We start from the raw sequence: 17,078 nt of genomic DNA, 5'->3' as shown, positions 1-17,078 counted from the left end.
AGAACCCAGAATCCAGATCTCATATCTCCATGGCCGCTGCCTGCTCGGGCACCCCACGCCCCATATGCCATGCCCACATCCTGTATGCCATGGGGATGTGAATGGTCACACAGACAGAACTGAGTGCAGCCGAATGCCAGGCCCCAGGCCATGTCGTTTAACTTCTGTGTCAACTTTAGGAGGCACCCACAACCACCGGCCTCATTTGACTGATGAGGAAACTGAGGCACTGAGCAGGACAGTGACAGCCAGGAGGCGGGGGAGCCTGGTGGTCTGGCAGGGCCGGTGCCCCTGGGAGCTGTGCTGGCCCCAGGTGGCTCCTGGTGTCCCCAGCACCTGGTGTACTGGAGGGACTGAGTGACAGTGGGTTGCAGGCGACTGATGGGTGGGAGGTGGAGCTCCCCAGCTGTACCATGTGAGGACGCACCTCTCTGAATAGTGCTCCATAGAAGGTGACAGTGTAGAAGCAGTCGACCGTGCGCATGTTGATGTCCAGGTCCATGAGCAGCCGCTTCTGCTCCTGTGAGTTCACGGTGGCCCGGATCCGCTGCAGGGAAGGACTGCCGTTCAGAGGTTGCCATGGCAGAGGCCAACACCCACACTCATGACAGGAGGGCCAGGAGCTCAGGGGACCACTGCCCAGTGTGCCCCAAAAAGCCTAGCCTCGGTACTGATCACTGAGAGGGATAGGCAAGACCCCATGGCAGAGCTCAGCCCACCTCCTCCAGGGAGCCCTCCCAGCTGCCTCCAGGCCCTGCTCACCTTCACGGCCATGATGGTGCCGCTCTGGGCGTGCCGCACCTTCTCTACCACCCCATAGGCTCCGCGGCCCAGTTCCGAGATGGTCACCAAGTCATCAGCCTCCACCTCAAAGTTCTTGAAGGATAGAAAAGAGAGTCAGTGGCCACCAAGCTGGAAGCCAGTCCTCACCCCACGCCCAGTGGAGATACCTCGGCAGCATGAAGAGGACCAGCTGATTAGATCTGGGCTCAAACCTCATATCCACCACTCCCTGCTGTGTGACCCTCAGCAAGTCACTTAACCTCTCTGAGCCTCACGTTGCCCTCTATAAAACAGGCACAGTGCCAACACCCCAAGGCTGCTGTGGAGTGTGACTGAGACGAAATGCCCCACCAGCAGGCACGGCTCTGAGAAAGAGGTGCCCCGTCCCTCTTTTCCCGACCCCACTCAGCTGGCTGGAATGAGTCACTCATTCAGAAACTGTTTACCAAGCATCCACAATGTGTTTTAGGCACTGGGGACACAGTGACAACAAAACAAAAGTATTGCCTTCACAGATGTTTCCCTCTCTTGGGAGGGACACAAAAAGGAATAAGCAAGTAGATGAACAGGACAGCAGATGGTGAGTGTCAGGGAGTGCGACAGCCTGGAGGGAGTATCGTCAAGGACAGGCCTAGGGAATGGGGTTTATTTTTTTTAGACAGAGTGTCACTCTCGTCACCCAGGCTGGAATGCAATGGGGTAATCTTGGCTCACTGCAACCTCCACCTCCCGGGTTCAAGCGGTTCTCCTGTCTCAGCCTCCTGAATAGCTGGGATTATAGGCGCCTGCCACCACACTGGGCTAATTTTTGTATTTTAGTAGAGGCAGGGTTTCACCACGTTAGCTAGGCTGGTCTTGAACTCCTGACCTCAGGTGATCTACCCTCCTCAGCCTCCCAAAGTGCTGGGCTTACAGGCGTGAGCCACCGCGCCCAGCTCTTTTTCTTTTTTTTTTTTTTTTTTTGAAACGGGGTCTCACTCTGTCACCCAGGCTGCAGGGCAGTGACATGATCATGGCTCACTGCAACATCCACCTCCTGGGCTCAAGCAATCCTCTCACCTCATACTCTCAAGTAGCTGGGACCACAGGCACGCACCATCACACTGACTAATTTTTTGTGTTTTTGTACAGACAGGGTTTCGCCATGTTGCCCAGGCCTGGTCCCGAGCTCCTAGGCTCAAGTGATCCTCCTGCCTCGGCCTCCCAAAGTGTTGGGATTACAGATGTGAGCCACTGCACCTGGCCTGGGAGTAGGGTTTCTGTTGGGAGGAACTGGGCATAGCATGGTCCCGGAGCCAGGATTCTGAATGGCTAATGCCCTTCCGAGGCTTCTGGAAGCATAAAATGCAGGTTTCCCAGGTGCTGGCCTGAGGGAATGATCCAGCGGGTCCAGGGCGGCCTAGGAGCCTGCAGATTCAATACTCTCCCCTAGGGCTAGGATGAGGTGCAGGGCCTTGCTCTCAGCTCAGAAACCTTCCTACCAGCTCTGGGCTCGCCAAGCTCCAGTCAGGCAGCCGATGGTCCTCATTCCCACCAGGAGGGTCAAAGAGTGGGTGACCCAGGGCCACACAGCCAGCAGTGCAGGACGAGGCTCTTCTCCAGAGCCTGACCCTCTCTGACCCCTCAGTCACCTCCCCCCAGAGTGGCCCTGCAGGGTCAGCTCTACCCGCTCATCAGGTGAAGTGAGAGGCCCTGCAGGGGTGGCGGGTGGCACCTACTCTGTCTCCAATGGTGATGAAGGTCCGGGAGTCCAGGTTCCGGGGGGGTCTGTGGAGAAAGACGACTCCATGAGCTTCAGAGAGAACCACACCCTTCCCCAAGTGCAGCAGTAGATGGGCCAGTGTGGGGCCTGGGGTGGGGACGAGGTGCCTCCTGCCCCGGAGGCGCCTCCTTGGGCCACCTCCTCTCACTGGCTGCTGAGCATCTACACTGAGCTGGGCACGGCCTCATCGAGCCTCCAAGACAGGGTGAGAAGTGAGCAGAGCAGAGCAAATGGTGCTGCATGAACCCCCAGCAGCCATCGCGTAGCTATACCCACAGCAGGGGCTGCCCAGGACAGGACGAGGCAAAGCAGGGCTGGCCCCACCTGCCTCTCACTCCTTCCACTGAGCCCTGTTCGGGAAGCCTCTCCAGGGTGAGCCAGGGAGAAACTGAGGCAGACTCACGTGGGGTTGGGTGCGGGTGGCTTGGACATACAGGATATCCGTAGATCCTTCTTCCTCTTGGATTTTCCTAGAATGGAGAGAAGGTGAGGCGTCTGGCCTATCCCTCGGCATCAATGTCCCCTGCACTCCCCTGAGTCATCAGGCCCTGGCCCACAAGGGTGCCAGCCTCTGCCATCACCCATACCGGGAGCCCCCTCTCTCCAAGCCAGGCCGTTAGGCCTTCAAAGGGGGAAGGAGGCCCGCCAGCCCTGCAGGGGAGCAGAGCAGGACAGACCCAGGCCTGGAGGCTGGACTCCAGGGCCTTATCTCAGCCCTGCCCACTGGGCACATCTTGAGTACCTCCCTGGGCCTCAGTTTCCCCATCTGTGAGGTGTCCTCACTGCCCTGCCTGACTAGCCAACGGGATGTGGGGTGAGAAGGGGCCCAGCGGGGGTCCAGCCAGCACCTGTAGCAGCCACTGTGCAGGGGCTTCATAGCTGCAGGTAGCAGGATGGGGCTCATACTACACCCAAGATGAGGAAGGCCAGGCCCCCAGAAAGGGCAACAGGCGGTGGAGCAGGCGGGGACTCCAGCCCGGGCTACCCTCCAGGCTAGCTCTGCTGGGCCCTGCTCACCCTGGAGGCCAACACCTGATGCCCGTTTCTCTCCCTCCCCTGAAAAGCGCTGGCTCTCTCCCCTCCCCTGCACCGGGCAGGCCAGAGTCCCGAGTCCTGGGCTCTCTCCCCTCCCCTGCACCGGGTAGGCCAGAGTCCCAGGGCAGTACCTTCCTCACTCCATCCCTAGGGACAGGCGAGAGGCCTCAGTGTCCGTACCTCTCAGGCTGGCTACAGGAGCCTGGCCAGGTGCACAGCACTCAGCTGGTACTAATGGAGGGTCAGCATTTCTGGGGCTCCAGGCACAGTGGGGCTGGCATGCAGAGAGAGCTCCCTGTAGTCAGGGCCGCCCTTTGAAGAAGGCATAGCTGCCATTCCACAGGCAGGAGAAGCAAGGATCAGAGATGCCAGGGTCACCTGGTGCTCTGGCACCATCAGGCAGCAGGGCTGGGAGTGACACAGCTCCTGGAGACCACCCAGTACAGACATGCTGACCACATGCCTGCCCTTGTGGGAGCTTCTGCCTCATCATTTCCCAAGCATGATCCTGCCACATCTTGGCCCTCACCCACCACCCCGCACTCGCTGCTGCTGGCTCACCCTGGCTGCTGGTACTGGGGCTTGGAAACTGCCCATGGCCCTGCTGCCGCCTGTTAAGAAGACCCCAGTCTCTGAAGCTACCTCCAAGCCAGGTTCAGATCCAGCCTTGGCCACGGTGCAACACAGACTTGTGGCCCCATCTGAGAGCCACGTACCAGGGCCCAGCAGCCAACCCAGCCCAGATGGAGGGCGAAGGGTGGTTACCGCCACTGGGAAGACAAGGCCAGAACAACAGGAAACAGAATAGCCTTGGCGGGGGCAGGGGTCCCAGGGTCCATCCTGGGGCAGGTGGGCAGAATGCAGGGGCCAGGCAAGCAGATACCTGCAGCCTTTCCACCAAAGCCACCCCGGGGACCCCACTGCCAGGCCCCAGAGGCTTCAGGAAACAACAGCGTCCACAGACAGAAGCAGCAGCAGCAGCAGCTGCCGCCACATGCACTGGGTGCCTGCCTGCTAACTGCTCACCCCATGAATCAATCGCCTAGTCACTACTCCTGTGTGCAGCGTTTTTATCTCATTTTAAGATGCAGCAACACCCTGGCTGTCAGGGACCGCATGGGTCTCACTGCGAGTCTGTCACAGCCACAGCACCAGCCACAGGCAGGGCCCTTCTCATCTGTGACTCCAGATACTCCCACAGCCCTACAGGGAGAGGCTCCCAACCTCACTTTACTTGGGGAACAGGCTCAGAGAGGTGAAGCCACTTGCCCCAGGCTGCACAGCAAGTCAGGAGTCTGGCCAGGAGTCACTCCTGAGTTTGTTGACTTGGAGACCCCAACAGGCCAGGCCATGGCTCACAGCACCCCTGCCACAGGGGGCCCTCCCTGAGGCGGAAGGAGGGGCCCAAGTCTTGCGCTCAACAAGAAACAGCAACAGAGTCTGGAGATGCAGAGGCTCAGCACATTCTAACAGGAAAAACCATGGCACACAGGGCCAGCAGCTCCTGAGGCCACTTCTATCCTGCCTCTGGGCCAAAGTCTCTGAACTTCTGGGGCTCTGGGCTTGGAGTGGCGCAGCCGTGGTAAACCCCAGCTCTGCGTCCCTGGCATGGTGTCCTCCTCTGCACCTTGGGTTCCTCATGTACAAAACAGCTTGAGGCAGAAATGCCACCCACCTGCCCCGCACAGTGCTGCAGGACGAAGCAAGATCACGTCTGCAAGGTGCTCAGCACAGGGTTCACTGCGCAGATGGGGACCTGTTGTGGCCCATAAATGGTCACCATGGATATGACCAGCCTCTCTGCAGAGGTGAAAAAAAAAAACTGCCCTAAGTAATGAGAATTATAGGTAGCTTTTATTCCTGATGTCAGGCTTTTTGTAACCAGAATATAAAATATTTTCTGTTAAAAATTAAAGCTCTGCACAGAGACCCTGGGCCTTGACCTTGCCCCCAGCCCCTTGAGTCCCACCCTTTCCCTGTGGGGTCCACGCCACACCCTCCCTGCACTCTCTCTGCTCTTGGTCCCTCTGGCCCCAGCCTGCCACCCACCTCACACCTTGAGATTTGGGAATGTTGTATCATGTGCCCCCCTTCACCAAGCCTCAGTTTCCCCACCTGTCAAGGGCACTTGCACATATGGGCTGCATGGGTGGGGACCACGCTCCTCGCAGGCCTGGGTGGTATATGGACCGGCCTCTGCATCCACCGGCCTGTTGGGGACACCGAGCCTGCATCAGGAGGGCCACAGGCTCCATGAGGAGGCCACCCAGCTGTCAGAGGGAGTGGGTGAGGCCGTCATGGAGACAGCCCAGAAACAAGCCTCAGGCTGCTGCAGACGTCAGAGCTGGGCCCAGATGGCCAGGCAGCCCTGGGCTGCCCAGGTGCAGCCGTTGTGGCGACCGTCACCACAACAAACAGGCTCTCGGCGGCCACTGGCAACCCACGACAAGCCCGCCTGTCCCGGCTCTCAGCACGGGGTGTCCTGGGGTGTCCTCCACATACTCCAGCCTCATAGCAGCCCCCAGGCAGGGGCAAGGAAACTGAAACTGACCAGAATTCAGCCACTGACCTGAGGCTACACCACAGGTAAAGAGAGGCACCCCCAGACTAGGACACAACTCTCACTGGCCGTGGCAGCTCTGCCCTATCTCCTCCCACTCACCCCCCACTAGAGCCCCCGACCCTTGAGTGAGCCCTTCTCTGAATGAGACACCTGCTTTCCCCACCGCAGGGCCTTCATACATGCCCTTCCCTCTGCCTGAAATGCTCTTCCCTGTGACCGTCCTAGCTGCTACGTGGTCTTGCCTTTCACCAGTTCAGAGAGGCTGCCTGACCGCGCAGGCCCCAGTGACCGGCTCTCCCTGTGGCCTGATGGCTTCTCTGCTGTGGAGTCCCATAGGTGGCCGTTCTGCAGTTACCATCTCAGAGAGCCAGTCAGCAGGTCACCTGTGAGCACTCACTCTGGAGCCAAGGCTTGGGCTCAACTGCAACTCTGTCCCTTCCTAGCTGTGTGCCCTCAGGCAAGTGGCTTCACCTCTCTGGACATATGTAAAGCGGAGACCACAGACCAACCTCCCCGGGTTATCAGCACCATGCCGTGGCAGTGTCTGGCACGTGGAGATTAGATGGGGCCATCTGGAAGTGCACAGCTCCCAAGATAACACCATCCTCAGCCCCAGACCACCCCTGTCCACCCTCTCAGTGACTCCACGAGGGAGTAGGGGAGGTTCACGTATCTGTTGTACCAAGCATGCGGGAGAAGAGGTGACTTAGAGAGGCCACACGGTGGGTGTCTGGTGAGGAGTGGCCATAAAGGCAGGTCTGTCTGGCTCCAACATCCAAACAGCAACAGCCTGAGGGCAGGGCCCCCACTTCGGCTGCTCCCTCTACCCTGGGCCTGAGGAGACCAAGCTGTGTAACCCTCTAAGGGTCACCCACAGGGGCAAGGTGACAACCCCTCCTTGCAGCCCCTGCTCCACCTCCACTCATAAAGTCAGCCCCATACCACGCCACATGCAGGAGCATCACCAGGTTTCTGACGACAAAAGTAATCCCTGCTCCTAATTCACTGCCCTCACCTGACTTCTGGATGTTCCAGGAGGTCCCTGTTCTACTGCAGAAGTTCTGGGCCCGCCAGGGAAGGAGCCACAGGGGCTTGGAGATGTGAGCAGCAAGAGGCGCCGCCCTGCCCCAGGCCACCTCTATTCCGCAGGGTCCCTCAGAGGGACAGCAACAAGGCCAATGCGCTCCATAGCACGGGGGAAACTGAGGCCCCGAGAAGTGGGCACAGGCTTTTGCATGGGCAGATGTACCTCGACAGTGTGGATGTGTCTGGCTGCGACCTGCCAGACACTGGCCCCTCTCCCCAGGACAGGTGCCGTCAGAGGTCCTGAGGTGCTGCAGGCGCCACTGCCAAGCACCTGTGGGCAGCAGGGGGTGGCCATGCACCTTCAGGCAGGGCCCCTTGCCCTGAGGTTCTGGGGCACCTGTCCTGGGCTCTGGAGAGGATGCAGGACAAGGGGAAGGTTCTCCCATCTACCCGAGTGCCTGCTCCATGCCAGGCCCAGGCCGTCCCATCTGGCCTCATGCATGGCCACTTCAGGCCTTACCTTCTCTATCCTCACCTTGTAGGCATGCAGCAGGCTAGGGTGAGGAGGAGTGACCAAGGCTCTGCCCTCCACAGCCCTGCCCTGCCTCTGCCCGGCTGTGCGAGGCCACCTGGCCAGGGCCTGGCCTCCAGGGCCTCACACCCTCCCCACCTCTCTACCCTACAGGGACTTCCTCACCTGCAGAGCACTGAGGACCCTCAGCCTATCTACCTGGCAGCACCCCCTCCCCGGTGATGCTCCGGACCAGCACAGCTCGGGAGCACCCCTAACATCCAGCGGGGGAGGCCAGGTGCTCAGCTGCACAGGGGCACTGCACAGGGGCACCCATGGCTGCCAGAGGGTCCTCCCGCCCAGTGCCAACAGCCCAGCAGAGACAACCATGGCCCGCCTGCAACATGGAACCACTTGTGCTTTGGAGGGAAGGATGTAGGGAAGGGCCAGAGGCACGGGCCTCGCTGGAGAGGGAAGGAGGCAACACGGGAGGACCCTGGGCAGAGTGGCTGGGGAGCAAGGCATGTGAAAGACAGGGGGCCCACGGAAGGTGGCTGCGGGCATCAGGGTGCGGCCTGGCCTCCCATGGCCAGACCTCACCTGTCTGGGTCCTCCATGCCCCGTGGCCATCAAAATGCCCATTCTTCTGCACCCAGAAATTCTACATTAAGCAGCTTACCCCCATACTACAACACCCACTAACATTTAGTGAGCACCTACTATGTGCTGGGGTGTCCTGGGGTGTCCTCTGCATGCGTGGCCTATGCAAATTACTTTCATTACATCTCATTTGATCCTCTCAGCAACCCCTTGAGGCAGGTACTAATGTGATCTCCATGCTGCAGATGGGGAAACTAAGGCCCAGGGTTTATAGAATCAAAAGGCTGGCACACGGAAGGGTGAGGATCCTGCAGGTCCTCAGCAGGATGCGAGGAGCGGCCTCCCAGGGACAGGAAGAGCCAAGAGCAGCAGGAGTACAGCAGTGTGAGAAAGAAAATGCTGGTCAGACCAGGTGAGGTGGCTCACGCCTGTAATCTCAGCACTTTGGGAGGCCAAGGTGGGTGGATTACTTGAGCTCAGGAGTTCAATACTAGCCTGGGCAACATGACAAAATCCTGTCTCTACAAAAAATAAAACAAAGCAAAAATGTAGTGGGTGTGGTGGTGCGTGCCCGTAGTCCCAGTTACCTGGGAGGCTGAGGTGGGAGGATCGTCTGAGCTGTGGTGAGCCATGACTGTGCCACTGGGCAACAAAGCGAGACCCTGTCTCAAAAAAAAAGAAAAAAAAAAAAAGAGAAGAAGAAGGAAAGAAAATGCTGGAGCCTGCAGAGTATTCCGAGGAGAAACAAGAGAGTGCCTTTTTGTCCCTTTGAGATTCCTGCCCTGTGCAATAAAGGCTACTCAAGTGCAGGCAATTTAAAGAAAAGAAGAAACAAAGAGGCCTGCCTGGAGCCAGCCCCAGCGCTCTGCTCTGTCTGAAGGGGCAGCCAGGCTCACTGAGCACAGTACAGCTCCAGCAGCAGGCTGCTCGGGCTGGAGGGTGCCCCAGAGACTGTCCAGTGCAGATGCTGACACCAGGGGCCCCAGGACACGCCTGAGGTGACGCACCAGGGCAGCAGCAGAGTCAGGCCCCCAGCCTGGGTGCCAGCTCCTGCCTTCCCCGCACCTCAGTGGAGCAACCACCACAGCGTCGGCCTGTGCCAGCCTGGGGGCGAGCCGCACTCCCTCTCTGTGCGAGCCTCAGTTTCCTCCCTTGACATTCTACGAATGGGTGAAGGGGCCATGACCTCTGGGAAAGGATAAGCAAGGGTCTGGAGTTGTAAAGACAAAGCCATGCTCCCAGGACAGTCCTTCGTGACCTTGAGCAGGTCACTGTCCCACCAGGCCTCGGTTTACTCACTCCTAAGATGGGGGTGATGACAACACACCCAGGTTGCTGGGTAGCCATGAAGACTAAACAAGTCCATGCACACAAAATCCCCGGCACAAAACGGGTCAGATCGGTGGGACTGTGGCCCCAGGCCCAATGCTCAGGCTTTAAGAGGCCATGACAGGGCAGGGGGACCCACAAGTGATGCTCAGCCCTCCCAGAGCATCAGAAGAATGGGACATTCCTCGCACTAGGATCGTGGGCTGTGCTCCAAAGGTCCCCACGTGGGCCCGGCTCGAGGTCAGCAAGGCCATTGCCGGCCACCTGCACTGTCGACAAGCCAGTGCTGCTGCTCCTGCAAAATGGAAAACAAACCTAAACAAACGCCATCTGTGCTTCACTGTTATCACTACTCCTTGTATTGTATTGTATTGTATTGTATTGTATTGTATTGTATTGTATTTATTTTTGAGACCATTCTCACTCTATCGCCCAGGCTGGAGTGCAGTGGTGCGATCTCGGCTCACTGCAAGCTCTGCCTCCCGGTTTCACGCCATTCTCCTGCCTCAGCCTCCCGAGTAGCTGGGACTACAGACACCCGCCACCACGCCCGGCTAATTTTCTGTGTGTTTTTAGTAGAGACGGGGTTTCACCGTGTTAGCCAGGATGGTCTCGAGCTCCTGACCTCGTGATCTACCCACCTCGGCCTCCCAAAGTGCTGGGATTACAGGCGTGAACCACCACGGCCTGGCCTACTTCTATTTTTTTTAAAGAGACAGGGTCTCACTCTGTCACCCAGGCTGGAGTGCTGTGGCACTCATTGCAGCCTCAACCTCCCAGGCACAAACGATCCTCCCACCTCTGCCTCCTGAGTAGCTGGGACTACAGACGTGTGCCACCATGCCCAGCTAATTTTTTATGTTTTTTGTAGAGAAGAGCTCTCCCTATGTTGCCCAGTCTGGTTGTGAACTCCTGCCCTCAAATGATCCTCCTGTCTCAGCCTCCCAAAGGCTGGGATTTATCATTACTATTAAAATCTTACAAAGCATGGGGTTGATGATGAGAGATACCAAAAACGGGGTTCTTGGTGATGGAAATGCTAGCACAGACATCAGATTCAAATTCAGCACTGACTGGTACCTAGGGGCTCCCTGGACTTGCCAGGTCTCATTCACCCTCAACAGCAGCCCTGAGAGGTAGTTAGGGAGCTGGCCTAGAACCAGCCCTGCCACCTGGAAGTCCCTGCAGACTTTCCCAACGAGTGTCTGCCCACACCACCCTGGGGTCTGCCCCAGCCATCCGGGATGCAGTGTGCCATGCCAACGGCAGGAGGCTATGGGTTGACCAGAAGGCTAAGCCAGGCGAGAGCAGAATGGCAAGGGGATGGGAGCTATCTCCATCCCCATACCCAGAGCCATCCTGGGCAGGCCTCCAACGTGTGCCTCAGCTGCCAACTGACACCGCCAAAGCAACCCTCCCAGGCAGCAGTGCTCCCCAGCCCCCACACACCTCCTGATTAGGTCTGAACACACCGCTGGCATCCACAGCCCCTCGCAGCCCTGCCCCAGTGAGGCAGCCCCCTGGCCTGTCACCGCATCACCGCACACGCTGGCACATGCAAACCTTAGGATGGGCCTTGGAAGCCCTTGGGGGCAGCAGCACAGTGATGCAGGCAAGGACAGTCAGGGCACTCGATATAGCCGCCAGGAGGTGTCAGCAGAGCCAGGTGCAATCCCGGCCATGGGCCGCATGGCAGGAGGTGGTGCCGGCCACCCTGGGCAGGGGACCAGCTGGGAGAGGGGCAGCTGGACATGGCCTCCCCAGAGAAACCAGGGAGGGTGGCCCTGGAATGCAGGGCAGGGAGGTGACAGGGACATGTGCCCAGGACTGGGGTCAGGGGAAGAAAGTCTGGGGCCCTCTCTGGAGCTGCTGCAGTCAGGCTTGGTATCTGGAAGCCGCAAGGGGCCCAACAAGCTGCTTCTGCCTCCCCTGGCCCTGTATGGCCTTCATGCCCCTGACATGAGGCTGTTTGAGGCTTCCAGGGCCACTGCTTCAGGGAGGCATCTGCAGAAGCCACTGGGCAGACAGGCCTGACAGAGGTGGGCAGCACCAGGAGGCACGGCCAAGGGCAGGCATGGATGGCATGTGGGCATCAGTCGTGGGGCCCTGCCACAATGCGGTGTCCTCCATGCTGCTGCCCAGCAGCCCTCCTCTGGGACCACCCCCCGAGACACTGGCACCCAGTTGCTCCCCTCAGCTTGGCCCACCACCCCCCAACACCCCTGACTCAGGACCGAGCCCCTAGAACCACGACCCCAGGCCCTCTTGCTTCCTGGGCTGGCCCAGGGGCCTGAGTCCTAATTCCCAGTCCCACCCCACCTTCCCCACATCCGTCCTGTTAATGCTGCATGCCAAAGCCAGGGGCAGGGCAGGCCTGCAGGAGCAGACCCCAGCTCTCTGTTCCCCACTCACCCTCCCAAGGGAGGCCCAGGAGGCCGGGGCAGTCCCCAGCCCCACCTTGGGGACCAGTGGGTTAAGAGGCCTTAAAGCCTGGTAAATTCTGGCCTGCGTGAAAGGACCCTATAGCCAAGAGGCCTCATGTCACAGTGCCTACAAGCCCATCGTCACAAAGCCTTGTTACTGTTTACCCACCTACCAATGAACTACACCCACAAAAGTAACAATAACAAAATAATAATAGGTGCCATTCACTTAACAAATGCTATCTTCAATCTCGACCACTACCCTGCAAGGTAGCGTGTTTACTTCCACTTTACAGAAGAGGAGACTGAGGGCTAGAGAGGGCACAAGACTTGCCCAGGTAAGGAAGTAGTGGAGCCAGGATTCGAACCCAGGGCCATCCCAGCAGAGCCCAGGCCCCCCTGGCTTTCTGCCTGACAGAGGCATGCCTTGGCTGGGTTCTCTGCGGGCAGAGGGCAGTCTCACTACGACTCGTGCCTGACACTTAGCAAGTGTGGAATGGAACTGTCTACATCCAGACAAGCAGGGTCCCCATTCTCAGTCTGCAGATGAGGAAATGGAAGCTTCTCCTCTGAGAGCTGGGCCATGCCCAGGGGACAGAAATCATTTACAGAGTGCAAAGAGTGGACCAGATGCAACTTGTCCCACATCACATCGCAAAAGCGACAGAGCTGGGGTTTGGACCCAGGCAGTCAGGCTCTGGAAACAGGTCTTAGCCTCTCCACATCACCGTCTTCCAGGAGCTCAGGCTGGGTCCCACCCCAGCCGACCCTGCACCACCTCTGCTCCTCGCCCTCCCTGAGTCCCAGCTGCACAGCTGAACCTGAGGTGTCCCCTGGGCCAAGGGTGGTAAACAGTCACTGCCACCTGCTCTTGCTCTGTGAGCAAGAGGAAGCAGAGCCCCTTGCCTAATAGAGGAAGTTCCTGGGTGGGGCACAGAGGTCCTGCCCAGGGGTTCCCAGCCCAGTCCGAGGTCCAGGAAGGGGCCACCTCCGGTGCCCCAGCTCAGGGCTAGGTGCCACCTGCAGGACACGTAACCCCCTCCCCACCCACCAGGCTGGCAGGCATCACCCCTTTAAGCTGTAGGCAGCCGGCTGGCATGCCCAGTGGGTGAGTCAGCACCCAGTGCCCGCTGACTCACCGCCGGAAGCCTCCGCTGCCCCGGCCTTCTCCTCACACAGGCCAACTGAGAACTTTGCTCCCTTTGGGCCCTGGGCCATGGGTTGGCTGACAGAGAGTTTCCTGTGCGTCACAAGAGGGGTGGGGGAAGTCCCCGAGGTGCCACCTCCAGTCTTTCCGACAGCCGGGGGTTGGGGGGGTGGCCACAGCAGGCAGGGCTAGGATACAACAGTGCTCCATGAAACCTCAGTGTCACCATCGGGCAGTCAGGAGTCCTACAGCCACAGTCCAAGCTATGTGAAGATCAGCCATGAAGTGCCCCCATAGGTGGCACTCTTAGGGCAGAAGGGGCAGAACCCATGTTCTGAACGACAACAGGAGACGTGTGGTACCCTCCAAGGACAAATGTGGCTTGCACACATGCCCCCACCCACTGGCCCCAGCGCCGGCCACTTGGCCTCTGACCCCAGCCAGAGATGGCCATGTGGGCAAGGAAGCCAGGGGAAAACCAGCAGAGCTGTGGGCCTGAGGGCCTCACACACTCATAGAAAACTCCCCAGGCCCATGGCATGGAGAACAGGGCAGGGCACCTGCTGCAAGGCAGGAAGCTCAGAGGTAAAGCTCCAGTAAGGTCAAGCGCCAGCCACTCCCTGCTTTGTTCAAATTCCTTTGAGAAGGTGGAGAAGGGCTCAGTGCTGGGAGGCCCAGTGCCCAGGATGGGGCGGGCACGGGGTGAGGATCTCCACCTATGGGGGCAGTCCGGCCACTCCTCCATCCAAGCTGAGTTCTGCATCTGTCAAATGAGTGGGATTTTGCAGTGAGTATGCAACAGGCCCAGTGTAAAGCGCTGTGCACAGGAGAGGCATCACCTCTGCCTCAGTCTGTCCTCTAGGTTGGACATGGCCAAGAGGACAGGCCCACTGCACATGCTCTGAGCAAGGCCAGGGGTGGGGGCACCCCACCAACTCATCTCAGGCATCCAGCATGGGAGGGGTACATAGGGGAGCACAGGGAAGGCCACTATGGAAACACAGTCCTAGGGGGAACCCTAGCTCCGCCTGTCACAGCTGTGTGGCCTCAGGCAAGGCACTTAATGCCTCAGTTTCCTTATCTGTAAATGGGGCTATGAGGAATAAATGAGAAAATGCATGGCACATGGAAAAAAAGAAGGAGCTCATAGGGTTTTTGGTGAAGGGCATTGTGGCTCTGCCACCACATGCTTCCCCAGACCCCAAAGAGACTACAGAGTCCCTGGGCCTGAGGGAGGTCCCTGACCCTCCATCCAGCTCCCTCAACCTTATCTAGGACCTGGGTCCACATCTAGAAGTTCATTTTGGCCCTCTCACAGCGTTCTCACCACACCTATGACCCCTCTCCTTTCACAACTCTGCAACTGGAACTTTTATTTTGATGAGGCATTCTCTGCCTGGAGAGCTAAAAAGCCTCCAAAACAAACAGTACTTCCTACCCTTCCCCGAGCTCTCCAGAGTGGAGAAGTGTCTGATTTCCTGGTTCCCAAGCTCCACGAGGTCTGTGCAGTGCAAGTCCCTCCCCAGACACCTCCCCCCCGTCGAGTGCCTCCTGAGTTACTCACAGTGGTTGGGCAATGGTCAGGGATCCGGCCTCCCACTTATGTAAGGCATAATTATCCTGCCCACCCGGCTCCAGCCACCGTAGCAGCCAGCAGCAGGGGCCAGGAAGAGCCCATACCCTCCCCAAGCCCCCATAGGGCTCCCACTGGCCTGCACCCTCCAGAACAGAAGAGCGGCTGACCCCCGATGAGGGGCCCACTAGGTGCCCACTGCTAGGTGCTTCCTCCTGCTCACTCTGCGGCTGCACTTCCAGCAGTGGAGGCCTTTCCAGCAAGAAGAATGGAAACAATAGCGAGATGTGTGCAGCCAGTGTCCCCTGGTGAGCACCGGCTCTGCGCCAGGTGCTACGCTGAGTGAACGCCTCGGAGCTCTTTAGTATTCACCACCCCACACCACATTCCCGCGTCCACAGAAGCAGGTGCGATTACTTCCAATTTACAGAAAAGGAAACTGAGGCCCAGAGACACCAGGGAGCTTGCTGGGGTGAAACAGCTGCAGGTTCAGAAAGCCAGGAGGCAGCCCATTCATTACGGCTACGTCCGGTTTGGAAATCTCTCGCACAACCCAGCCTACTGAAACTCCGACGCACCAAAAACATCCTTTCCTCTTCCTGAAAAAAAAAAATTCCCCTTTTGCCCTCCGAGTCTCATCCTTCCCCCTCCGCATGACAAATCCTGCTGCTGCCACCTCACAAAAATTTCCAGGAAGGCCAGCTACTTGGAGAAGAGCAAATCCCTTGCACAGCCAGCACCCTGGCCTGGCGGCTGGCCCAGATCCCAGGCAGCCAGGACAGGAATAAGATGGGGTGAGAACCCCAAGTGCAGGGAGAAACTTGCAACTCAAGACAGAGAGAAGCCGGTAGAGAGGGGGCTGTACCTTAGGGAGGGGTGGGAGGACAAGGGAGGTTCCTGGGAGCACAGGGCTGCAGACAGGGTGCAGGCCAGCCAGGGAAGGGGCAACATAGGGCCTATAAGGATAAGAAGAGCTGGGGGAGAGGAGGACGGGGAGTTCCGAGCTGGGGTGTAGCCAGAGCACCCGCACAGGGGGTACAGTGAGGTCCGCAACAACAGGAGCACTCTGGGGCCCAGATGGAGACTCAAGTTAAATCCCAGCCTGGATACAGCCCTGGGACCCGAAGCTGGAAATGGGACTGGGTGCTGCCCAAGGACCCAGGTGAATCTCACCTGGGCCAGTGTGAATCTCACCTGGGTCCCGCTGAGGGAGAGGACTGGGAGAGTTCATGTCCAGGCTGCAGCCATAAGGCCCAAATGAGGTCAGAATGAGGCTCCTGACTTGGATGGGGTGAGCAGAACAAAGTCCTAGTCTGGGTCCAGCCTGGGTGATCTCGGGCCTGAGTGCAGTCCCAAGGCCTAACCTGGGGGTCCAGGTGAGGGCCCAGGCTGGGGCCGGTCCCGGGCCCCCGAACAGGAAGGGGTTCCGGGACCGGACGCCGCTGCCAGGTCGAGAACAGGATGGGGTGGGACCAAAGAAAGGTCGGGGTTTGCAGCCCGGCCCCAAATTGGGCGCGGGGTCAGGCCGAGGTTCCGGCCGGGAGCGCCTACCTTTGGACTGGGGCATGCTGGCGGGCTGGCTCGAGGCGGGCGACTCCATGCTGCAAGCGGGTCCTGGACGGCGGTGGAGACTAATCTAGAGGACTGCGGGCTCCACCGGGGCCGAGCACGCTCATGGCTGCGGGCAGACGGCCCGGGCCAGGCGGAGGAGCGGCGGCGGCGGCGGCGGCGGCGGCGGCGGCGGCGGCGGCGGCGGCGGCGGCGGCGACTGCAGCGAGGACGAGTCAGCGACGGGCGGCGCCGGAGCCAGACTAGGCAGCGCCGGGGAGACCCCGGCCGAACTGCGCTGACTCAGGCCCCGCCCCTGCATGCCCGATTGGTCCTTTCGTTTCCAAGGCCCGTCCCCTGCCTATCAGACGCCGGTCTGTCGCTGCCTGTCAAGCACACGCCCCACCCTCCGTGGGCCCAGGATCCGGGCCCCTCCCGCTCTCTGTCAAGTCCGCCCGCCGCCCGAAAAACCCAGGTCCGGTCAGGCTCCGCCCCCTGGACTAAAGCCGCGCCCCTCGCGCTGCCGGTCAACACGCAAGCCCCGCCCACTCCCGGGACCCACTGAGCCCGCTGCTCCCTGCAGGCGCCAGGCCCAGCCCCGCACCCCCAGACCCGCAGCCCCGGCGGGTGAGATGCGCGGGCACGTTCTCCTGGGTGCGTCGTCTGGAAAAAACCCGAGATCCCTAAAGGTGGCACGGCTGGGCCTGGCGAGGTGGGCGGGGGTTGAAAGTGAGCTGCTGGGCTGCCTCCTGGCTCTCTGAACCTGCAGCTGCCTCAC

General features: G+C 59.5%; 1 protein-coding gene across 4 annotated transcripts in view; it reads right to left on the bottom strand.

Annotated features, from left to right (window-relative positions):
- Positions 1 to 16,626, bottom strand: part of MAP2K3 (mitogen-activated protein kinase kinase 3) — a 30,333-nt gene extending 13,707 nt beyond the window's left edge. Inside the window, exons 1-6 of one of the 4 annotated variants that reach the window (XM_063655913.1) lie at positions 16,304 to 16,569; positions 5,256 to 5,380; positions 2,949 to 3,015; positions 2,502 to 2,550; positions 763 to 876; positions 428 to 547 (exon numbers count right to left, since the gene is read on the bottom strand). In XM_063655913.1, the coding sequence (XP_063511983.1) occupies positions 428 to 547; positions 763 to 876; positions 2,502 to 2,550; positions 2,949 to 2,977 (312 nt within the window). In that variant the 5' untranslated portion in view covers positions 2,978 to 3,015; positions 5,256 to 5,380; positions 16,304 to 16,569. Of the gene's footprint in view, positions 1 to 427; positions 548 to 762; positions 877 to 2,501; positions 2,551 to 2,948; positions 3,016 to 5,255; positions 5,381 to 5,695; positions 5,786 to 15,946; positions 16,205 to 16,303 lie in introns of those variants that run through there. The other 3 variants (XM_063655912.1, XM_054457968.2, XM_054457969.2) reach the window with 3 other exon arrangements.
- Between the last annotated feature and the right edge of the window lie 452 nt (positions 16,627 to 17,078).

Source organism: Pongo pygmaeus, chromosome 19, assembly GCF_028885625.2.
Source record: "Pongo pygmaeus isolate AG05252 chromosome 19, NHGRI_mPonPyg2-v2.0_pri, whole genome shotgun sequence".
NCBI classification, from domain to species: Eukaryota; Metazoa; Chordata; class Mammalia; order Primates; family Hominidae; genus Pongo; species Pongo pygmaeus.
Note: the sequence above shows the minus strand (reverse complement) of the source record. Positions and strands in the feature narration are given on the sequence as shown.